This window comes from Bombus bifarius, unplaced genomic scaffold (assembly GCF_011952205.1).
Source record: "Bombus bifarius isolate JDL3187 unplaced genomic scaffold, Bbif_JDL3187 scf7180000008050, whole genome shotgun sequence".
In the NCBI taxonomy this organism is placed as follows: domain Eukaryota; kingdom Metazoa; phylum Arthropoda; class Insecta; order Hymenoptera; family Apidae; genus Bombus; species Bombus bifarius.
The window spans coordinates 535427-560731 of NW_022884416.1; the positions used below are offsets into that span (position 1 = coordinate 535427).

At 35.7% G+C, this 25305-nt stretch overlaps 3 protein-coding genes across 14 annotated transcripts in view; 2 read left to right on the forward strand and 1 right to left on the reverse strand.

Moving 5' to 3' along the window:
* The window catches only part of LOC117208064 (MICOS complex subunit Mic60), an 80475-nt gene extending 68585 nt beyond the window's left edge, over positions 1-11890 (reverse strand). For 4 of the 11 annotated variants that reach the window (XM_033448901.1, XM_033448893.1, XM_033448902.1 and 1 more), the window contains exons 1-10: positions 11765-11884; positions 11319-11404; positions 10853-10930; positions 10422-10634; positions 10238-10323; positions 9965-10072; positions 9670-9880; positions 9172-9583; positions 8950-9084; positions 3390-3618 (exon numbers count right to left, since the gene is read on the reverse strand). In XM_033448901.1, the coding sequence (XP_033304792.1) occupies positions 3390-3618; positions 8950-9084; positions 9172-9583; positions 9670-9880; positions 9965-10072; positions 10238-10323; positions 10422-10634; positions 10853-10930; positions 11319-11404; positions 11765-11818 (1612 nt within the window). In that variant the 5' untranslated portion in view covers positions 11819-11884. Of the gene's footprint in view, positions 1-3389; positions 3619-8949; positions 9085-9171; positions 9584-9669; positions 9881-9964; positions 10073-10237; positions 10324-10421; positions 10635-10852; positions 10931-11318; positions 11405-11764 lie in introns of all 11 variants that reach the window. The other 7 variants (XM_033448896.1, XM_033448895.1, XM_033448898.1 and 4 more) reach the window with 7 other exon arrangements.
* On the forward strand, positions 11636-13104 carry LOC117208066 (39S ribosomal protein L35, mitochondrial). The gene is made up of 4 exons (XM_033448906.1): positions 11636-11937; positions 12281-12440; positions 12583-12723; positions 12797-13104. The coding sequence occupies exons 1-4, from the start codon at positions 11907-11909 to the stop codon at positions 13029-13031; spliced, it is 567 nt and encodes a 188-aa protein (XP_033304797.1). The 5' UTR covers positions 11636-11906; the 3' UTR covers positions 13032-13104.
* A 483-nt stretch (positions 13105-13587) lies between these two features.
* Positions 13588-24505, forward strand: LOC117208065 (fumarylacetoacetate hydrolase domain-containing protein 2A). Of its 2 annotated transcripts, XM_033448904.1 has the most exons (7): positions 13588-13862; positions 16242-16403; positions 16874-16909; positions 22123-22339; positions 23210-23544; positions 23688-23775; positions 24041-24505. In XM_033448904.1, the coding sequence occupies exons 1-7, from the start codon at positions 13723-13725 to the stop codon at positions 24101-24103; spliced, it is 1041 nt and encodes a 346-aa protein (XP_033304795.1). In that variant the 5' UTR covers positions 13588-13722; the 3' UTR covers positions 24104-24505. The 2 variants fall into 2 exon arrangements, with proteins under 2 accessions (XP_033304795.1, XP_033304796.1); XM_033448905.1 differs by lacking the exon at positions 16874-16909 and having other exon boundaries at positions 13589-13862.
* Positions 24506-25305: the final 800 nt, after the last annotated feature.

The window sequence follows — 25305 nt, forward strand, 5'->3', positions numbered from 1 at the left end:
ACGAGATGCCCAGTATATTGCAGTATTCTTTGTGAAATGTTCGACGAGGTCGAAAACAGGCGAACGGAACCGACACTTTTACGCGTTTCCTATCCACCCCATTCATCCTTGAATAAACGCGGCGTCTCGGACAAATCGGGATCCGTCTATATCGATAATAGATTATATTCCACCGAAATTCGCTTACACTATATGATATATATTTCTTTTTAATAAGAATATTTATTTTGCTCGTGCCATATGCGTTTATAGGAATAAGAAAAATATAGTACAAGTAACACCAGCAACTCCGAGGCAAGGAATCGAGATGTATAGAGAATACAAGAATGCAGAAATTCAAATTTCCAAATCTATCAAAATCGTGCGGGGGAAAAAGGCATTCGATCGATTTTCAAGCGACTCTTAAACACGAAGAATGCGCGGTAACTCTTAAATAACAGCTTGCAGCAAAACAGAAGAGAAGAGAAGAGAAGAATAGAGTAGAACAGTGCCAATTATAATTGCGACACGTTAATTGCGGTGCGTTAGTTAGGTGATTGGACGAGGGTTGTAAAATCCATCTCTCCGCGGCCAGGTCTGCCACCGTCTGTTTATCGTTTTCGAACTGTCCAGGGAACTATGGAGCGCTCACTCCGCACCGAAACTGGCCCGAAAACATTGGCATTATGCCGGCGTGGCATAGTACCGCGAATTTATTGTCAATCGGTATAACGACTCGTTTGGAAACATTTTAGTCCCATATCAGGTTACACGACAAATCGCAGACATTCCTTGTAAAAAAATATACCTATTAATTCTATCCCTACCTAATGTCTAGAAATCTAATATCTAGAAGGCTTAGCCTTTCGAGGAATTACATAGCGCAAGGCGCAAGCGGACGATTTTAAACGGTGAAAACGAAAAGTCCCTCCCGATAAGGAATGGGAAGATATTACTTCGTATTTCCAATACGGAGCAGGATCTACGAATTACGATACCGGAATATTATTCGTAACAGAGCGATCCTTTTCAGTTCAGTCACGTAGATGCCGCGGCAACATTTCCATGCTCTGTTCCTTCCTGACCTGAGAAAGTTACAGCGGCAATACGTAAAACAGATTTCCCAGAAACTGCTTCCCCAGGTAATTTAATTTAGTTAACGTTTATGTACTTTATTCTGGCACATATATATATCGGAGATGAAAGAACACCGGGGCCTTTCTTTGGAATTCTTCGGAAAATCCCCAATACTTTAGTCTTTATGACTTAACCCGATTATAATTGTCCGAGATTTGTGATAGTGAGCTTCGGCTGGAAGTGACAACTAGTCTCTGAACGTAGCCGCGGTCACGGGATGAACGTTTTTACCTAATAGAGTTATAGAGTTGAGGTGTAAGTGTTGTCCGTGATAATTGTAGCGCTGGCTGTAGATGTCGCTGCTGGGGTACTGCTGCTTTTTCTTCTGATTTAGATGCGTGGAAGAAAAATCGGACTCTGGTCGCCGGGATTCGAGCCCGGGTTCCGAACGTTCGTAACCTAAGGTGCTAATCATTGCGCTGCCGTTATCCGACACTAGTTAGTGTCGAGTGGCTGTATTTGCTGTTGAGTGCCGCCACAGAGTAACTGTATAGCTCTCATTAAAAAGAAATAGTTGTAGCGGCACGCGACAGTAAACCCTCCAACGGTTTCTGTCCCGTGGCTTACTATACAAAGACCCCATTCTTCGGACAAGATGATTGCCAGATGTCGATACATCTTCACAGTATATTTCCAGCTAGCCTAAGAACCCGCTATAAATCTTAGGATTTTGTTAACTAAGGTCCTTCAGAAGGACAAACAGTCTTTATCCTAATAGTCCCTAAATCTACCATCTACTACGGGAAGATACAGGAAATCTGTTTTTCTTCCCGCTGGCAATTTTCTCTCAAGGGTGGTTAGCATTCTTCTTCAACCACCAACATAGAAATTAACCAATTAGCAGCAACGCCAATTTCCCTTACTTTCTGAAGGAAGGCTTTTCTCGACGAATCCGATGATCTCGTGTCCTTAGACACACCCCATTATAGTTTTCCTCTGTGGCATCATCGGGACGGGAAATTCATTCTCTCTCACGATCTCATCGATGAAAAGAGTAACCCTTTACGACCAGTGAATATTACGCGTCCGACTTAGATTTTGTGAGCACGTTCATCTATCATCCCGTCGACCGCGGATTCGTTATTGAACCTAGGATCATTGTCATTAGTTTCTCGAGTATCTAATTACCACGGTTACTTGTCCGGTTCTATGATAATCGTATTTGCACTAGTCAATGTCTTCTCTATTGCATAACGACAACGTGTAATCCAAACGAAGATTTGTTTCACGCCCCTAACCCTAATTCTAATGTAAACCCGACATATATAAAAGTAAAAAAATCCCAAAGGAAAGGCCCCGATTGAATACAGATGGTATACAGAAGAAACTTCATCTTCCTTAATATAATAATTAGTTGATGATTAGCCCGTCAAAGTCAAATTCAAAATCCAAATAAACAACATTTCATACGCATCGAACAGTTACTTAATATTACTGTATTACTAATAGCAATTATTAGTTATTACTAATAATAACCATAATCATAACCATAATTACTATTAGAAAATATTATGAAAAACGTCTTTGAATGATGAATCATCTGAATCATAAGCATCTTGCATGTCTTACAACCCTTGAATCTTATAGAAATATACAATCTTAATGAATATTTTCCTCCTTTTTAAACAATCTCACATTTATGTATGAATATAGCGGAAGGTTAGATTGATTCTCATGAATATGCAAACTAAAAGTCCACGCCAAGTTTAAAGGAAAGTTGGGAATTTTGCAAGTACGCGAACCTTATTAGGGTGTGAATTCGATTGGGAAATTATTACCTCGTGGAATAAAAACCAGCTTATCGAAAATTTTCATTTTCTCCTGTGAAAAATCTAATTTTACAGTTTTAATACAGTTCTGGATATTGATACTTATTATAAATGTTCCTCCTTGGTAAGTTGAACATTTCAACACCCTACATCTAATTAAAATTCCACTAGAAAAATTTCCGCATGTGCCCCCCAAAAAATTTAACTTTATGTTTTTCAGTTTGCTAAACTTCCTATTTCTTCAAGTGTTGTGACAATATCTTTATGTTGGTCACAAGATAGCTTCAGTCATAACTCTTACATCTTATAAACTGTACAAGTACATACATATTTATCTTGTAGAGCAAAATGCCTGTGACCACAATATAAATTGTACATATAATATAATAATAAATAAATTATACATCATAATCATACATATAGGGAACGTAGCACGTTTAATATAAACACATGTACGTGTATAATTGTCTATATTCTCTAAATTAAGTTCAAAGAGGCACTCACCTTTCAGCGCAGCTTCCAAACCACGTAACCTTCCGACGATTGCAGCAAGCTGTGACTTATACTTTAACGAATCTTTCTCAGTTTGCTCGCTGAGTGCACGTTTCAACTTCCTATCCGCTTCCTGTTCCTTTATCGCAAGTGCGTCCTGAATGTGATCGGTGTGCACCTGCCCTTGCAGTTTCAGCTGCCGTCGTATCTCGTCCTCGAATCTTTTCTGCTCCTCCAGCAACTATGATCACCACAGCATAAAAAGATTAATCATTCTTCGATCTGTCTCCGACGATTTTCGTTTCTTATTGAACAATCCGTATCAATTTAGTAGTCCATTTATTTAGACATTTATCAAACTAAAATGGATAGAACGAGTCTCCAGCGAATACAATGGGCCATCGAGCGCGTTTTCAGTCGAAGCGAAACGTCCCACGTACAGGTGAAATAAGAATAAAATGAAATAAAATAAAAATAAAAATGCGTGAAAAAGGAAAAACGAGAAGACGGGGCGGGGGGCGGCGGGCAGCGAAAAAGTGAAAAATATGATTCTTGACACTCCGGCAGTGTTTCCCACATGTTGCACCGTGAAAATTAAGTTAAACGGACGACCGACCGCCCGCGTCAACCAGAAAGAAATTTGAAAAGGGCACAAGTTAAAAAAAACCGATACTACATATCGGGATCGAACAAATCCGCTGCATCGTTTTCTAATCTATTTCGAAAGATGAGAAACTGTCCGGTCCACGGCCACCTGCCGTGATAATTGCGCAGTGAATTGGAATCGAAAGAACCGTGCATATCTGAATAATTTCACACTCGTACAAAGCAACATCGCAGAATAATCTTCTCATAAAAAAGTCGAACTTAATACAACCGACTCTAAACGTCCGAAGCAAAATGTGTTTTACTGCTCTTGGAATCTGAGTAATTTCCCATTGTCCTCGAAACTTGCAGCTCTGAGTCCAGAGATAAAAGTTGGACGGAACCGATTCACAGATCAATTTCTTCTTCGAGAGTTGCTTAAATCGACTCGAAAGTTCGGGTTTAATAACACGGAATCGAGTTTTTCACGATTGATACGTATTTCCCACCAATTTCCGACCCATTTCCGACCGACGGAACGCCTGAAAAGATATCCGGCAGTGATAGTTTCAGTTTAGCGGGCGATCCACCGGTGTCGATGTCGATAGCCACCCGATTTCGGCGACGAGAATGCACGAGTCGATTATATTAATATTCAACGGACGCCGATTCTTGCACTCGGGAACCTTTAAACTGACGGTGGGAAAAGCAGAGAAGTTTCTCGGCATGCTTCGATACTCCATCTACGAAATGAATTTTCTTCGAAATCTACCGCGAAAGTGGTAGGGAAATTTAGACGCTTCAACAATATGATTGAAAGTCGAAAGTCAATAAACTCCAATGATGTTTCTTCGATGAAATTTCACGTTGAATTTATTGATTCAACGCGTATTTTTCTAGATTTGTTGTAAAATTTCGAAATATCAGGAGCGAAATATTTAATTTTATAGAAAATACAAGTTAAATTTGATCTAGTTAAGAAGCAAATTTTGATTTTACTTCGCATTGAAATAAATAATATATAATTCTACTAAATATAAATATAGAATTGTCTGAGAGCACAACATACCAAATAAATGATAATGAGAATAAGATTCTCGTGAATATTCCTTATTTATTCTTGATTCAATTTACGAATACTTATTGCACGTACTGTAAAATAGATTTATCACATTCCCAAATATTTCAACTGTTATTTCGTAGGTAATTATTGAAATCCACGAGCAAAGCCCAAAACTAATATCTGCTGTAACAAAATAAGATTCATGAAATTAATAACAGCCGTACAGCGCAACCGAAGCTAGGAAAGAGATCAAGTAGTATTAAACCAAGTGGAGTCGGACATTCGATATTTTACAACTGTTCACGTACTGAACTGATTATAAAATCCATTCAATAAGATCTCCATATTTTCTCACAGTACTATAAAAGAAATTTCATTCGAAAAATAAGTTTTACGTAAAATATCAAAAGCAAAATATGTTTTATAATATTTAGAAAAGAAAAAAAACAGACATACTTTTATCCAAGGTTCAACATAACGTAAGAACATGACATACGAAACGTCCAAAGTAAAGTAAAGCAGATACTATTTACAATATCTATAGTATGCAAGAAATTTCTCCTTCTTCCTTTTTCTTTTCCTCTTTTTTTAAATATAACAGCGTACACAAACACTTAAATTTTCATAAATATCTGCAATCTAATTATGTGTTAGTAAAATATAGCGCATTTGAGCGCGATTCTCCAGTTTAGTTTCAGATAAGCGTCCACTCGCTCTATTCTCCCGCTGTTTAACCTCAATTTTTTACCTTAATTTCAACAACGTTGATCTATATATTCAACTCTCATTTGCGAAATAAATCAACCCGGAAAGAGGCAGAGCAGAGAGGGTTCAAATTGAAATCGCGTTACCGGAGAATTTTTCTCTCGACTATGCTTGTGGCTGGTTCTAAATTATTCCACGCTGCGTCCATAAAGTCTGGATGGCCCATAACGGGAGCAGAAGGCACACACGCCGATCGATATCGTTCGAACGGGGCAAAAGGGGGAAAAAGATCGAAAGCGTCGTCCGATCTGTCTGTGTGATCAGGCAGTTTTTCGATTTACGCACGCCCGTACCGAAAACAATGTTCATGCCTTCATCCAGGTTGCTAGCGCAACACTTGTTCAAGACGATACATTTACGAAAAACCGGATGTACGGCCTAATCTACGTTGTGCCACCATCTACCTTAAAGATCGCTCAAAAGCCGCAGCAACAACCTAAGAAATACGCTGCCTTCTTTTATATCGGTGCGTGAGGATGGAAATGCGCGTGTGACAGATACGATATATCAGCATCCGGTATGCATCGTTGTTGAATTGAAAATAGTTCAGTATAGTCGCCAAGGAAGCAAAGAAATAGAGTTTATTCAGAAGAGAAGGAAAAGCAAGAAGAACAGAATGAAAACTGTCGACTCGTGAATTTGTAATCCATTGTCTATTTGCTGTTGTAATTTGAATAATAATTTCTCGAATTCGAAAGATAATTCCGTCCAGAGAAAATCGATGAAATGTGGCGTGTTTATCGAGACTTTTGGGGATTGAATGGTCGGAATAATTTTTACATAATATTCGAGAAATTGAATATTTCAAACATCTAAAAGATTGAATCATTAGACCAGTTTTTGAGTCATTCTCTCTCTTTTCTCTTTCTCTTTTTTTTCTCTCTTCTTTTCATGATTATCGCATTAATGTAATTTGGAAGTTGAACTTTGGAAAAGAAATTTTACAAACTATCCTCAATACCATTGGTAATAGTTCACCAACTAAAAAATTGCGAAAATATGTAGATACTAGAAAAATGTCGCATTCTTATGCGTTCTTTTTATCGCTGTAACACAGGAATCAGAATTACGTCACGACTGAATGTGTTTTCATCGATGGTCCAGATCAATATTCAGGTCAAATAATCATCAGGCTTTCTGTTTGGTACCATTGACGTCAAAATTTAAGCCCTACGTGAATGTTTAATTCATGAAGGATGGATGTTTAGAACATGCGCAAACAAAGGAGAATTACAAAACACCTTTCCACATCCACACAGGATGTGAATGCTAAACGCTCGATACTAAAATTCTCGCATGAAAACACATACCGTGGTGATTTGTTGCTAAAGAAAATGAGGTACGTCAACTCTGAGCCCCTCGTTTACTGAAAATTGAAAGCCTTTGAAGAGACGCGTATAATGTTAACGCGAAGCTCTCCTGGACGGACAGAAGGAATACTTTATGCGCAAATGTCAAGTAACAATTTAGTAGGTCCACTCTTTCATCACGATCAACTCGTCCACGCCACTCTATAGCAATTTCTGTCAAAAATTCTCTCTTCCTGTCGCCCAGACTACCCTATCTATCCCTCTGTGAGGTCACGTTGACAATTATTCACGACTACCTACATTGCCAGTTTCTTAACTTACATATTCTTTCTGCGATCTCCCAAATCTTCGAATAAGACCGAAAACAGCGGATTCTCGACTGTGTATTAAGTCCTTGACGGGATTTCAAAGTCGTTCGAGGAAGAAATGATTTCATCGATATTACAAATCGTGTTCCGATCGATCGAGCAACTTTCAAAGCTTCCAAATCGACTTGAGTCTCTCAGTTCTCGGAAGGTTTATATTTTCGATTTTACGAGTCGCAACAGAAGCCGTCGTTACAATAAAAGAAATCCTGACCAAGGACATTTCATTTGCAACTAAAATGTTTCGCGTGGCTAAATTACTTTTTAGATTAAACGTGCGATCAAATGAAATGAAATTTTTAAGATATTGCAAATTTTTTCAAACATTCGTATTACATTCATAGAAATGTACGATTCATTAAATAATAATGTCTTTTGAAACAATTCTAATATTTTCAGAATTACAGGATTCGGGTACATGGCACTAGAATTTATTTCCTTAAAATACGATACAAAATACTTTTAAGTACACAAATTTAAAAAAAAAAAACAAATTTTCAAGCCCCTAAACAACAAATGTTTCAATTGAGAGTAAAATATGTACAATGAAAATAATTAAACCATATACGTCAGCGTGTAGTCAGCATACGTCCAATCGATGCACTATCGTCCTAAATTTTCTCTATGACCCAGTCAGATCCGTTAACTTGTATCCCGAATGGAATCGAGGGCAAACTCCGAAACGAACTTCGAAATGAACTCCGAAGCAAACTCCGAAGACAACTATAACGATAGCAAGTCATAGTGATTCCTCCGAGCGAGAATATCTCGGTGTGACTAGGCACGTGTATACCGGATATACTGCAAGATTAGTCTAAAGAGATAATATTGCCTACCACTAGCAAAATATTGGCGGCATGCCAAATGGAAATAGGTAAAAAGTCCGAAGGATGGCAACATGAACTCTCCAACTCTTTTTCCACTCATCATCCTTTGCCAAATAGACAGATATACGCTCGTATACGTATACAGAGATACGAGATACGTAACATTTTCCATATGCAATCGCACAGAACGACCAAAGTATGCAACGGAATGTGCCATCGCCTTTTCTAATGTCATATTCTATTCGTTATAATCATGAAACCGTGTATACCCACCGTTTACTTTCACGAGGCAGCTACCGATTCAAACCCTCTTCATACTAATTTATTGTTACCTTGCGGGGGTCATTGTCGACGGCGTCATTACCTTCACGCGTGTTTCGTTAATTTCCCACGGGAAATTGGTCACATAATTTTCAAATGGACTACGCCTGAGAATATAAATTTGAACTGCACGGTATTACGCGTGATAATACTATGATTTAATATTTTCTTCAGTCTCGTTGGAAAGTTTTGCGTTATTTCTTCCAGATTTGTGATGGGCGAATTAACGCGACCGTGATACCATACCACAGGCACATACACTCGTGTGTTTTATTTGGACATAAGGCTCAACTATGTATATATACGGAGATTTTAGAATGGAAGTAACTCTCTTACCTTTTTGTTAAACTCGTCCTGAAGAATTTGCTTCTCCTTGTCCAGCTCGAGGCATACCAAGGCGTCGAGTCTTTCCTGAGTCGCTACATCGCCCGATGATTTTAACGCTGCCTTGAGTTTACTCTCGTTGACCGTCTATAACCCGACAAAATATAGAACACTTACCGATTTTTACACTCGAATATTTGAGTGACTTATATAATATCTTATACTAATATTTACCCTCATTTTTTCCAATTCCTTTTGCAAACCATTCACTTTATTATACATGTGTAGAACGAATAAGTCAAAAGCGTCTTCGTCGATGGCCAATTTTTTCTCGTGAATGTTGATATCGGGGAAGAGTATCTGAAGTTCTTCGTTGAGATTTTCACGGGCAGTTCTGACTTGCTTCCAGTAACGCTCGGCCATATTGCTACTTTGTACTTCCATTTCGTACTTTTTCTTCGCTTCGTCCACGTCATCTAAGATTTTCTTGATATTTCTTCGAGCGGCAGTTTTCATGTGTGATGGCGCCTCGAATTTAGGGTCGTCGATTAAATTATACATCTTTTTCAACGAATCGAGTGCTTGATTGGCGTGGTCTTCCGCCTCTTTAATGGCCTCCCTCCTCTTCTCCGTTGCATCCTTTAGTCTAGAATTAATAAATAAACGTTTCTCATTTAAGAGAACATATAATTACTTTATTAATATAAAGTAGTATGCATGAGAAAAAAATACCTGTTCCAGACAGAGCTACCAACGGTGGCGTTAACACTTTCTACGACTTTTATCACATCTTGATTGTAATCTTGAATAGCACACGCTGCTGTTTGATAAGCTGCGATAGCTTTGGACGCAGTTTCGCCAGCAGAAGTTTCCAGTTCGACCAGATTTACTGGCATCAATTCCTCGGATACATCCTTGGCAGGTGGCTGAGGTTTTTCGGCCACTGAGAACATAGCATGCACGTTCATCTTCTGTTATGTAGAAAGATAAAATTTGGTCACATAGAATTACATGTTTAAAGACCTACCGATTTCGATTTCTTCTCCTTTTTCTTTACTTAATCTTATTTCGGTATAAGGATCGTTATTAGGTGGTTCCTTCTTATCAATGAGTGGTACAAAAACTGGCTTTGGTGCTATAGTACACATGTTATTATCAAATGTTAGTAAGCAAAATAGTAATTACCTAGTCCTTGTTTTAAATAAAACAGTTTTTTTTATATAGCAAAACTCTATATCTAAGGCGATTAAAAAACGAAGGAAAGGAGGGAATGGGGTTAGGAATTATTAATGGAGCTCACGTATATAGTCTTCAAGGTTCGCGCAATCTAATCTTTTCTGACCTGATTCTTTTTGTGATTCTCCTCCAAAGATAGCACTTAATAATCTAAAATAAAACAATACTTAGATTATTCTCGATTATTACGATATAATTTACGTTATAATTTATACCACAAATTCAAATAGTAGTAAAGTCCAACTTACGTTTGCTTTAACGATTCAAAGAATGTACGTATGAATTCAAAATAGGACGATTCCTCCTGAAAGATGATCTGAATTGTTTTGTCTGTACCAGGTACCCAACTTTCAAGATTTGCACGGAATTCCGGGTTATGCTTTGCGTAAAACAATACACCCGATGCTCCTATTGCCACGGCAGTTAGAGTTAGCAGTGTTCTCGAGCCTCTACTTTTCTCGCTTTAATAATAAACATTGCGAACCAGATTATACTTATTTAACAAACAGGAAAGTTTATTAATTTGTGGAAAGAAAGCTTATAATCATTTACATATTTACGCTACATTCTATAACATTTATTTTAATTTTTAAAGACACATTTCATATTCAACATTTTTTTAATGAAAGAAGATCATAATTTATTATGTAATACAATGTAACAATACTCTCACATAAACCTTGAATACCTCTTTGTTGCATCCGTGGAATACCTATGTCCAGATATTCTGGATACAAGCTCCACATCCTTGGAAAATCTAAAACATACGATGCACACGAAATGACACGTTGAAATATATTGTATAATCGGTATGAATATATATCACATGACCATTCAAAATGTATAATTACATAATAAATTTGCTCTAAATGGTAATGTAAAGCGTTCAAATACGAAATCTACGGAATAGAATATCTTGTCAAATATAACCTAACCTGCACCTAAATGGGAGTTAAATTAAAAATACACATATGTAGATTGGATAGCATATGCAGACTTCCACTTGATAAAATGTATCACGTAAGGATTCAAATAGAAACAACAATACAAAGTATTTTTCTCTTCTAGAAACAACTCAAACGATGACAAGTTTGACAATTGTGGAAATGAGTTTAGAAAACAGGCGGAGAAATCAATTCGCTTACCTATATTCCGGGTCGTATTTAACTCGTGCACGTGTCTCGTAACATCTAGTTGTCAAATACAGCCTAGAAGATCCATGCTTTTTGACCTAAAAGACCAACAGTGGCGGTGAAATCGCCTGGAATTATGTAAGCTCCTAAATATAAGCCATCTTGTCACACGAGGCGGGCAACCTTGGTCTTTGCAGGAATATTCACTGACAACTTGCGAAAACATCGTCATCGTGTTACGATCACGATTTCTCATACAAATCACGAGTTATGTCTTCCCAGAATAGCAGCAAACAACAACGAATTATTCAAATATTATCACAGGAGACAATCGCGACAGTAATGTCTAATAGCATAATGTGAGCGACAATTTTCTATAATCCTTTCGTATTTTTCGTTAAATCTGTGTAATGCAAAATCACCAGGCTCGCAAGTACAATTTCTTACTTTTTACTTACTTTACGTACCCTATTTAGACCGTTGCACGGAAATTTTAATCCAATTCGGAACATCTTTCGGGTGGCCGGTTAGGCAGCCAAAGGAAAAAGGGAACGACGGTACAAAACAGCTGGTTACCGACGGAACTAGAGGAAAAGAAGAATGTTGCGTATTCTTAGTACCGCTATTCGAGGTGCGTGACAGGTATTTCCTTATGAGTTCACTGATACTGCCCTCATCTACATCGAACGATAATTCGGTGGCTTCATTTTAAACTATTATTCGTTGGAATTCAATAGTTCACTGTGCAATAATCATTGCAAGTTCGTGCATTATAGGTTATGTTTGATTAGATCAATCAACCATTTTGATTCTCTGACGAACGGAACACGGTGGAATTGAAAACGAGCGCGATTATTAAATTGATACGCATATGTCTACCAAACATGTCTCGCTTTACAATTTAAATTAATTTTATCATGAAATCCTGTGACTTGATTATTGTTCATGTAATTAATCTTATATCAATATTTCAGATATTGCTTTGCGAGACAGTGTTGTCAATGTAACAAGTTCTCTGATCCCTAAACAATGCCCTATTACACAATGTATTCAACATAGGTTCTTTGGTGCGTTTTCTTCTACAATAAGTAAATGCAACGATGTTGGTAACACTAAACAAAAGCCAATATTTGGGTATGTACACTTATATATATATATTATATATATATTATATATATTACTACTATATTATTATATTATATATATAATATTACATAATATTATATAACATTAATCTGATATCAGTTATTGTCAGTCATGTAATTAAACTTAACAGCAAGATACAAGTTGATAGCGTTGTATCTCCAATGCTAGTAACTACAACAACTCCTGCGAGAACAGTTACAAAATATTCTAGGAAGAAAGGTAAAAGAAAGTCTGTGAAAGCTGTGCTTGATAGGTTCTATAGATTAAATTGGTAAAATTTCAATATGATTTAATATTGTAATACTTACTGTTTAGTATACTATGCAATACATGTTTAATTATAGGGGCATATGGATCAGAACTTTTGCTGGACGTCATAGAAGTTTGTGGAAAAAGTCTCAGAGAAACAAATATAGACTGAGACAGCATGTTTTTTGTAATGCAACGCAATCTACTATGTTGGACAAAATGGTAACAAGCTATTGGAAAAGACCGCACTATTATGTAGATGATCCTTATAACCCATATCACAAACGCGAAGAGTTTCCTTTCACAAGAACCAAACCAAGACCATTCTAGATAATACAGCTTGTATAAACTTTGCTGAAAAGACCTATATTTGGAAATAAAAAGTCTGTTCCCGTGTATGTAATTTCCTTGAAAAATTTAATCATTTAAGAAATTAATAGAAATTTAAGAATTAGTCCAATTATGTAATGTAATCATTCAATCTTAAGTGATATTACGTAAACTGAATAAACCTTAATTATAAAAGTTTGAAGAAGCATAACTTAACTAAGTAATGGTTAAAATCTTAACAGGTTGACTATCATAATAGTCTCCAGTGACTGCGCTTATCATGACATCCTGATGATCACTGGCGATCAGCGTTAAAGTAGTTAAAATAAGATGAATATCATTGACTAAAATAATTTTTAATAATGTAAATAATTGAGTAACATTGTTACTCAAATAAAAGTTGTATTATGTTACTATATTGTAGCTCTTAGGATAGGGCATATATACATAAACTCATGTACGGTGATCGTCGGTTACTTTTGAAGATGAATCACATTTTATCAGGATCACGTGGTTTCCCCTGCTATAAGTCGACAACGCTAGAGTGGTGCAATGTGTTCAGTTGTAGTTCGCCTTTCGTGGTGAGTCTTTTTGTTATCTGGTGATATCCGCATTTTTCTTTCCACGTCTAGGATCAATTTATAACATTGCGTTTTTATCGAGCCGATAAGGATTTTTATCGGCAAGAAAAATGCCTTTCCGTTGTAAATTGCGTTTGATTAGCAGAGTCTGCTTGGCCTTTAAAAATTCGTGTACCGAGAAAAGCAATTCGCATTTCGCTGCTAGCATAACCAACAGGAACTTCTCTATCAGTGGCACGGTCAACATGAGGTGAGTCGTAACATCTAACTAGAACTTTAATCGAATTTTTAATCTGGTAATACTCTAAAATAGTTTCTTTTATTCTTTTTTTTTATTTTGTTGTATAAAATAATTACACTTTGAGCAATACTCTGAAGTGATGGAATTTGGTGCGACATTTTTTATTGGCCTATGCTTTACATGTTTTTCTGTTTACTCTTTTAGACGCGTCTAGTTTTAAGCGAATTGATTCGCCCATTCAAAAATGGCTCGCGGTGTTAATAGACACTGTTACGTATTTGCTTCGAGATAATATGGTTTACTTTGGTTCGATGACTTGTTTAATAGGGACAAGCTTACCAAAATATAAAAGACGAATTTATATACAATTGATGTGTTTTAAGTGTTTTGGATACTATTTAGATAATAATAATATATATATATATAAATATATATATCATATATGATATATATATATATATATATGATATATATATTTATATATATATATTTATATATATATATATTATTATTATCTAAATAGTATCCAAAATATATATATATATATTTTATATATATATGATATATATATTTATCATGTTTTCTTCTAAATAGTAAAGAAAAGTTCACGAGAATGATTTCACTAGACGCATTTTTATGTTTCAATAAACATGTTAGTATCGATTTCTAAATCAGTAGGGCCGTTTACCGGTTAATCGTGTAGAGTCAATTCATTGAGGAACACGATAGTTTATTTGATTCAAACACCTGAATTCGATTAGGTGTATAATTATGTCATCGGCACTGAACAGATCTGAATTTATACACTCACGAGGCGCTTTCCACGCTGAACTTAGTTGCGTGTAATATACACATGCCAAGGAGGGATTCGATACGTTTGCATAAATCGATATCATTTTAACATACTGTTAAACTACTTATATCGCAGTGATCTCGGAAAGGAATATCGCGAGATAGTATAGGAGCTAGGATACTGCTCTCTATCGCTCACCATCACGTCATGCTATAATTTTGTTTGTATATGACACTTTTGGTCAATACGCGTGCTTAACTTTAAGATTCTATTGAATTTGTGAAAAACAACCAATCAGGCCCGCATTCCTTCCAGACGACTTCTTTTCATCCTCGTATTGTATATGAAACATCAGTGATCCACGCGGGACATTTTGTTCGAGTCGTATGATGTTTTGGTTATAGAAAGAAACTAGATTATGAAGTACTTCCTGATATCATCTGTCGGTACACAATTATAGCGTCTGTTTGCACCCCGTCGGTATATGCATATCACATATTCTTGAAATTTGCTCGACTCTACGTTGCATTGTGAACAATAATGCCAGAGTATGCAGTTACTTGCTGCGATTGCAATAAAAGAAAGTAAAAAATGTTCTGTTTTAAAATACAATTGAAAGTGAGCTTATAATATATGGAATTATACAATAATTAATTCTACTACGTTTTTTGAGTTATTTCTCGCCTAGTCGTGTTTTCTAGTGTTAAAAAATTCGTAATTAATACATATTTTATTACAATTTTATGTTAAAATCTTTTTTAAATACGGGAGCGATATTTGCTGGAATTGTTTACTGGAAATAAAATGAGATATTGTTCGTTTTTAACTATCTGCTCGAAATAAAATGAGATGTTGTTCGTTTCTAACTATCTGCTGGAAATAAAATGAGATGTTGTTCGTTTTTAATTAATGTTGAATGAATTTAAGATTCACATTCAGAGATTGATTAATTTGTTATCGTCTTATCGTCTTATCATAGTTTATTGATAACATTTTTGTTGAACAAATATTTATCAATAACTTTTACGCATAAATTTGGTCGAGTTGCATTCAAAAAGAAATGTTTGATTGAGAGCTGTATTTACCTCATTGGAGGATTACCTCTTCAAATCATCCGACAATCCATCAGTCTCGATTTTCGTTGTTCAGCTTTCCAAGATCGACACAAAAATTGTGCTGTTTATATGTTATAAAATATTACTTCAATATCATTGTTTTTCATTATGAGATCAAACAAAAACATTTCCACACTTAGAAGGTTTCTAAAGTAAGAGAAGGTAATGGCATTTGTCCTAGAGAAATTGATAAATTAGTTAATTTTATGGATATGAATTACTTCTATTTATTAGAAGTTAAGTGCAATCGTTCAGATAAGTTTATTACTTAGATAGGTTTATTTGGATATTTGCCTTTTTGGCTAATTATTAAACGTACATTTATCACGCATATAGATTGATTATTAATTATTGGATTTATTATTTTCATTGATTAGACAGATTTAAACAGTTTGATTAAATAGGATTACATTAGTGGATATTATTTGAATCATAAATAAATCCATTATTATACATATATTTATTCTTCATCTTCCGTAGGTTTGTGCAATTCACCGGCAAAGATGGCGGACCTCAGCATTTGGGGGTGCAACTTGTCCAAGGGGGTGACATAATCGCCGTTTCCGCTGTGGACTCGCGAATTCCTAACACAATGAAAAAATTTTTGGAAGGTGGCGACGACATGTTGAAAAAAGCCAAAAGGTAGGTATGGAACGATTCAAAATAATCAAGAGGCCATAATAATACGAGCTATCACGCTGTACAAATGATGTAAGCATATTGAAAAGAAAAAAAACAGAGATATTATGTTGAGGGGCACGCGATAATTTACAGATAAACAGGTCGCAGCTGATTTAGAAGAAGGTTATGATGGATCTTGGGTAGGATAACTGAACTTTTTGTATGTATGTTACATGAAGATTAATTAAAAATTTCTAAGACATTGTAAAAAAGAGAGAAAACGTACGGTTATTAGTTAAAAAATATTTGAAATAATTTCCAGAACATCCAGAATTATGTCAAAAGTTGTTGAAAAATTACGAGATATAAAGAAAGAAAAGAAGGATATGTACTCGCATATACTTCAATATGTACTTCAATAACCACATTTGACAATGAGATTCTTATTACGATATTCCGTTCCATTTCATAGATGATCATTTTGTTCCCAGGGAAGACGAAGTGAACCTGTTGACCATGGTAGAAAGGTTTGTGCCATTGAAAGAATTCAGTGTGAAAAAGATTCTTTGCGCATCATTTAAGCCCCTCTAAATTAAGCTTCTGTAAGATACCATTAATCCATAGTGTCTGTCTTTTTCTCTGCGTTTGTGTAAACAATTCCCCATTGTTCGTACTTGTATATAATTCACATATCATACTTATTTATTCTTTACCTATATTTTACAAATGTAACTATATTCTACACATCATATTTCAGAAATATATTTACACGTAGATTACAATTTTGTATTCTACAGATGAATATGTTTGAAAATTTTGAATACATTCTGTATTCTGTCTTCAGAGAAATCAATTTTTATTACTTTAGAAATAAATGTCTTATTTTTTAAATATATACGTAGAACGTACACTTTTTTAAATACTTATATATGTCAAATTTAATGGTTTCAACATGTAGATGGAATACTTCTTTTAATACATACGGATGTTTCCGCTAACTGTGGACAGCCTTTTAAATCCTGATGTATTGCAGATATGAAACATTTTTTACATGTGGATTGCATAGTATAAGGAGGATATATTTTTGATAAACAACAAAAAGACTAACCCAAATCCAATAATACATCGATGATATTCGCTTTTAATTGAGTTATAACGGACACTCTTTGCAGCCTCGAGTATACACTCATGCACGTTTAATGGGGCCTTTTAAGCTCGCCTAACTCTCGTTTATAAACATACATAAACGGCTGGTGGTCGGCAACTAAACCGACACATATGCTACCACAGACGTATATCTATAGACAGAAATACACTGTAGTAGTATTGGTAGTTTTTGGCGAATGTTTTAAAAGATAAGCGAATTCACTCACTCCATATATGTATAGGAAGAAGTTATTGAAAATATCGATTTCTACAATGTATCCAAAAATCATTAAAATCGGACGATAGGCAGTGTTTCTATAGTCTCGCGTAGTTTTCTTGTAGGAGGATGCATAGAGAACATATGAAGGTTGTTTCTTTAAACTGAAGTGTATATCTCTGTTTTTACATATATATGGATTCCTCGGAACGTACCTCGTCAAAAAGTTTTAAGATACAATATTACAAAAATTAACAATCCGCGAGATATTTTAAATTAAAATTCTTCGTCCACTGTTATCGGCAAGATATAACGAACGTTGAAGATCAGTTCCCCGAAATTTTTACAGCTGTGCTGAATATGCAGTATTGAATAGTATATAATTTTGTAATCTGTTGTATAGTTTTTATTACTTTTTAAAATTTTCATAAAGTTCTGTAATTTTTTCAATTGTCATGTAATTCCGTACAACATGTATGTACATATGCATGTAGATATGATTCATTATCAGTACCTACATTTCACCGAATTACATCGCTGATTTTTATTGTAAAATGTTGCTCTATTTTCATCGATAAACTGTATCATCATAAACATCTATAAATAAACTTCAAACAATACTACAAAATTTAGATAAACTGAAATTTGGATTTTCGGCGATATAATTAAACTTCTGTTATTATCGTCAATTCTGCATATAAATGAAGTCGCTGCTAGGCATGTATGGCTGTAAAAATTGTAAAACTTCGAATAGTTTGTGATCTTCTGTGATTATCCGTGATTTTACGTGGTTATACTATGCCTGTGTCGCTTTAGTTTTTCTTTTATTAAGCAAAATTAATATCTACGAGGTCGCGGAGTCTGAAAATTAGGATCGTTTTTTCAAGGAAATATTAGTTGATGTGTGACGTCTTTGTCACGTAAAATAACACACAAAAAAAAACAGAAAAAATAAAAAAGAAACTTTATTTTTTTTTCTAACACAGTTCACAATTTTTACTTCCGAGCTTTAGGCGTGACTTTTCAAGACTGACTCTTACAACTCGACTTCCGATCAGATTCGGTTATTTGCCTTTTGTCACCCCTCAATATTCCCACTATCCTTGAGTTTGTTAGGCGTTCGCGATCGCTGCCATGCACGCCTTCTCCTCGAATATTCGGCGGAAGGACCGTTGGGATATTGATGGCTCATTAGGCACCTGGGCGATATACATTGTCGCCGAATGCCGCCACATCTTTATCTCCGATTTTAAAGTGAGCCGCTCGTGACAGCGGCCTGATCTCTGATGTGGATTGATGTTACATCTTCATGGATCTTAATCTTTCACAAAATTTGTTATTCTTAAACTATTGTATAGTTTATTCTGTATGCATTTGAATTGTGAAATTCAATGAAATGGAATTCAATGAAAAAGAAAGACCGATTACCCTCCGATGTCGATGATTTTTGGGGATATGTTGTAAAACTCAATTTTCTCCTATAACTGGCGATCTCGCTTAACCTCCGAGATATTCGCAAAAAAATTGCCGGTACCTAGCACATTCAATTCTGTTTATAGTTTTTGTGCGTCTGTGGTACCTAGGCTAAACCTATATAAACCATAAACAAAAGATAAGAATTACGTTCGGGTTACGTGTTATTTTGTCTGGCGGCTGGTAATCAATACCGGTACGTCGCTGCCATAGCCACAAAACTATCGGTAGGGTTCACTGTAATGGTACCGAGAGGTTTTTGCGAATAGCTCGAGAGATATGAGATGAGACCGCCGGTGATATGCATAAAAAGGGTTGTTCAGAACGTTGATTTCTACAACATAGCCAAATATATATTTAAATCGGCGAGGATGTAACACATTAATATGTTCACCAATCGATGAATTGTTGGAAAATAATTATGCGCCCTGTGAAGTAACAAGGTATATTTCGTTCTGAATAATTAAGGACGATAACAGTATATTGTGCGAACGCTGCTAATCTTCTCCTATAATTAGCGAGGATCAATCTTCATTTGTTTATATTCCACATTCGTCTTATTGCATTGCTGAGCTTGCCCATTGTCCCTTTCTATTACAAGGCAGACGACACAAGAAGGCGCTATCTTACTGACTGATTGATCTTGCAACACTTGATATTATAGACAACAGCATGTGGAGATTCAACTTGCATGTGGAGATTCAACTTGCATGTGACGATAGTTGTTACGCTAAAGCTGCGTAACGGTTGCATACAACCATTGCGTACCATCGTTGCATGCGTATCCATATTCCGTATTCCGTATAGAAACTGAGGATTCGACTTGTCGCGAGAAATAGGGTCTCAGTTCCGCCCGTGATTACAGTGAGTTCACCTCTTGTGCTAGTAGCGCATTCCTAAATTTTTGTTTTACACCAATCAGAGATAATTTTTTTTTACATACCTTTTCTATCTTAATTTTCAATATTAAAAGCTAAAAAAATACACAGTATACAGAAATATAGCTGAACTAATAGAATAACAAAAAACGTTTCAATCATATTGAACTATAAATTAATAAAGTTGAGATATGTCCGCGAGATATGACTAGCTGGTCGCGTGTTGGGGAGCCCGGCGGTGGCGGTGGCGGCGGCGGCGGCTCGCCCATAGATCGACGCGATAAGCGCAAAGAATTGATCCCGCTCATATCGAAGATCGTCGAAAACTATTAAGTGACACTAAAAAGGTCATAATTTTGTGCTACCTAAAGCGAGGTTTAATTTTATTTCCTATACATATTACGAACATATAACTTCACTTTCTTCGATTCATTCTTCGACTTTACTTTCCGAGATACTATTTCTCGATGTGGGTTATCTTGATGTGGGTTAGGTTTGGGGTAGGTTCGGATTATGTTTACTTATGGATATGACCATATCTATAATAATAAATGTGTTTGTGCCGCCATATGTTCATATGTCTTATATTTCAACTTGTAAGTAAAGAGGGATAAGAAAGAACTTATCAACTTGCTAGTGTCACGTAAAATCGATACTTGGGTTGTAAGAGAAAAGAAAGCTGAGTCGTAACTCAACTATTAATTTTCTTTTATCGAATTTTATTATAATTTTGGCACTGAACCGGAGAAAAGGGGTTGCACAAGAACAGCGACTAGAACAAGAACAAGAACTGTCCGAGCTGAGTGAAGTCTCGGCTTATATATACCCTGGCTTGGGGATGTTGAGGGGTTCGATGTGGGTTCCAAAGGAGTCCGAAAGTTGGGGGTCGAGGCCTTATCTCTGATGGGGACTAAGATGCGTCGCAGCCCCTTGGTGTCCGAAAGTCGGTGGTCGAGATATTATCTCTGATGGGGTTGAGAAGTAATTGATGTCACACTAGCTTAGCCATGCGAGAGCCACGAACACATACATATAATATCAGCTTTTCGCAGATGAATTTTTACGAATGTAATGCCTGTATATTTTTTATAATAACAGTCAGGATATTCTTCGTTATTATTCTTCGTAATAAAAGATATTAAAGTATAAAAAAAATTCGATCGTAAAACAAACACAATAACCATCAATAACAACCATCGGAGCGCGAACATGGGAATGCATGCAACTAAGGTGTCAGTTGTACAAAAAAGGGAACTCCATCAAAAGTACTCCATTCAGTAGCCACTACGTAATGCTAATACCAACAGACAAATAAACAAACAGGCAAAAATTACCAAAATTATTTTCTTTTTGAGCCTCTTTTATTTTATTTTATTTTATTTTATTTTATCCTTTTCTTTTCTTTTCTTTTTTATTCAATGTACGGACAGGAATCATACCCCCAACAACATGTTTGAAAATCAATTGAAATCAAGGAAGTATTGAAATATATCACGTCTTGTCTTATCTTTTCTTACTTTTTTTATTGTGCACCTTTTTTTCTATTCTTATAACTTGTTAGTGTTACAAAAAATACATAGTCGAAATAGTAATTGCGCAATGACTAATTACGTATCTGTATTGATATAATTCAGTCATTGACAAGTCAGTCTTTACAACCGAAACTATGTACATGATTAAATAATTTCTATATCCGTAGATGTGCAGATAGACGATGAGGTTACTTAAGCTAATCTGAGAAATTATTCTTAATCTATTTCGAAATTAAAGTAAATGCCGTTTACTTTAGCACTTGTAAGTTTAGTTGCACGAAATTTCATTTAGAAATAGTAATAAATATCAACAACCGAGGGCATTTCTCCTTTAAATTTTTTTATGAAAACGAAAGGAGAAAAACTAGAAATAAATGATAAATTTGATCATAATTTGATAGAAAGGTAATCTAATTAGAATATAGCCCAATTCTGTCATCAGAAAATGATTCCCAAACGTATCTCCATGCTGAACATTAGTTTAACTATTGCAGAATAGTGGCAGAAGGACGCAGCGTGATACCAGAAACGGATGTGACTTTCTTGGCACCAGTTACAAAGATGGACAAGTTGGCGTGCGTTGGTCTAAATTATAGTGGCCATTGCGAAGAACAGGGAGTATCGCCCCCGGAATCCCCTGTAATTTTCAGCAAATTCCCTAGCAATATCATTGGACCGCGTGATAACATCATGCTTCCGTCGATTTCGGAGGTAGGTTCAGGAACGACGAAGGAAACGCATTACCGAATCTACACTATTTTTGCGTAGCCGTGATTGTTTCTATATTTATAATAGTCCAGATGATCGGGTAATAAAATTAAACTTTCGAACTAATTATAGAATAATTCACGTGGGAAAAGAAAATATCGGTTTATCGATAAATCATAAAAGATTTTTACTTGCTTTATTTTACCTACCTTATCAATCGAATTACTTGATGCACAAGATTAGTTACTACATTCCTGAGGAAGTATATAATTTAAATATTGGTCTGCATTACAATATACAGAGTGGTTGGTAACTGGTGGTACAAGCGGAAAGGGGATGATTCTACGCGAAAAAAGAAGTCGATAATATAGAATAAAAAAATTTTTTTTTTAATTTTCTTTTTCTTTTTTTTTTAATTTTTCCATCGAGACAACGATCTACAGTGAGATCCGTTATAACGAGACGTGATAAAGTGCACGCGTACCGAGCGAAAATTCAAAGTCGATTTTCTCGAAAACAAAACCTCAAATGAAAAATTTTTATTCTATATTTTCAACTTCTTTTTTCGCGTAGAATCACCCCCTTTCCGCTTGTACCACCAGTTACCAACCACCCTGTATATGAGATAGTAATGGATAAAATTGATTTTTGAATATTTCGAATGTAGAACGACGAAATGATCGATAGAAGCACTGTTGGTGATTGTATAATGAGCGAACAATTAGAAAACTATCAAGTCCATGCAGAAATGATACTGATTCTTATCTAATCACAACGGTTTACCTAACAACCATCTGATGCTGTTATGTAAAATACTAAACACAATGTTGTCCCATATTTATTTATTATTATTGGTGGTGATTATTTTGATAGAAAGTTGACTGGGAGGCCGAGCTGGTGATAGTAATCGGCAAAAAGTGCAAGGCATTGAACAAAGACGAGGGAGAAGAATGTATTTTTGGTTATACGATAGCGCAGGATATCACAGCGCGAGATTGGCAAAAATCAAAGAGAAATGGCGGTCAGTTTTTACTTGGTAAAGCTATGGACACATTCTGCCCCATGGGACCAGCTATTGTTACCAAAGAAGCCATTTGTGACATTAACAATCTTTCAGTCAAGACGTGGGTGAATGGTGATATCAAGCAAGACGGAAACACAAGCGAGTTGATCTTTAAACCACACGAAATCGTCGCATATATTTCACAGTATGTACTAGTCAAGAACATTAATATATCTGTATTACCTTGTGTAATACGCTAATTTTGCTATTCAAAATTTGTTTTCTTGATTGTTCCATCGAATACTTGTGTTTCCTTCAAGGATCTTATTACGTAATCGTTTGTTTCAGGTTTATGACGTTATTACCAGGAGACGTGATTCTAACAGGCACGCCAGCCGGCGTGGGATTTGCCCGCAAACCACCTGAATATTTACAGGTAGCTTGCTTATCAATCGATGATCCTTTTTACGATATCAAGCATTCAAGTATGGGTATATTTGAATAAATGTTTCCCTCGTACGTAGTAAAAGTAAGAAAGCGAAAATATACTCGTAATATGGAATTGAGTCGTAAATAACCAATTCCCGCATCTCAAATTCTTAACTAGGATCTTAATATTGCTCGTCGACGACAGCCATACTGAAACGATTAACTTTACGTTTATACGATATTTATACACTTTTTATTGAATATGCTTTTAGCGCGGGGACGTCCTAGAAACAGAAATAGAGGGCCTAGGTCGTCTGAGAAACAAGGTTCTCTGATCTGGCGGCGAGTGGAACATGCTCGTGGGAACCGTACGGAAGAACGATTCATCTGAAGAATGACCAAGCGTACATTACAGGAATGCGGAACTGATGTCACAGAGCCATGGGCAAATCGCGATTTCATTCTGAATTGATTTAACGCGCGGTAACACAAGGAAGGGACGATGTAATATGAAACTGATGCCAGTTTACAAAAATAGTAATAATAATTGAAAGAGAGAAAAGTTGGATATATCGCAATTTTCTCTAACAAAAGCCTAAGCCCAGCCGTACGCATTCAAATGTCTCAATAACAGTATACTTTTCACCGTGCATCATATTTACATACTTTACAGATTTGTACAAGTAGAGCGAGATTGTCTGTAAAAATATAAACTCGTATGAGTGATTTTTTATCGATCGATTGTTTTTTATTGACCTTTATGAATTTGTATAAAAATATTTTCTGACAAATTCGTCCGATGATGATTCTCGTGGACTGCTTCTTGTTTCCTCCGGACTGTTTGATGTCACGTCCCACGCCCCGCGCGATCCGTAGTGCGAAAGTAAAATTGATAATTTCTGTCAAATCAAGGTAATTTAAAACGTTTATTTGAAACCGTGTTTACAGTATTTGAAGTGAAAGACAGTTAAAGCCGCTAAAAGCTATATCTTGCGAAAACTTATCTAACCATGTTTTTACATTTAGCTAATTATGTTTTTATAACGATATTAAGACAATTTAAATTGTAAACAAAATCGGCAGTTGAACAAACGTTGGGGATCTTCCCAAACATTTTCAAAAGCAAGACCCCGATGTTTTTTCATCTCCGACAGATATAAATAAATGAAGCGACTCAGAGAAGTCAGTAACAATAATTACCGTTTGTCTATCGAGTAACTATAATTACCGTTCGTCTATCAAGTATACAATAATAATTACCGTTCGTCTATCAAGTAATAATTATTATCGTTCGTCTATCGAAGAGTTAGTCATTATTTTGTCAACCGAAGAATCATCATTTTGTCAATCGAAGAATTACCATTTTGTCAACCGAAGAATTTTATATCCGCCAGTCTGCCAGTCAATTGTCAATATCGAAATCGAGTAAGATTTGAATAAATCATTACATATTGTAAATTTACTTTCGAACAACTTTAATCCTTTCCCGTGCCAGTATTCCCGCACATAGCAGGTTAGCTGAAAGTGGAGCTTATTG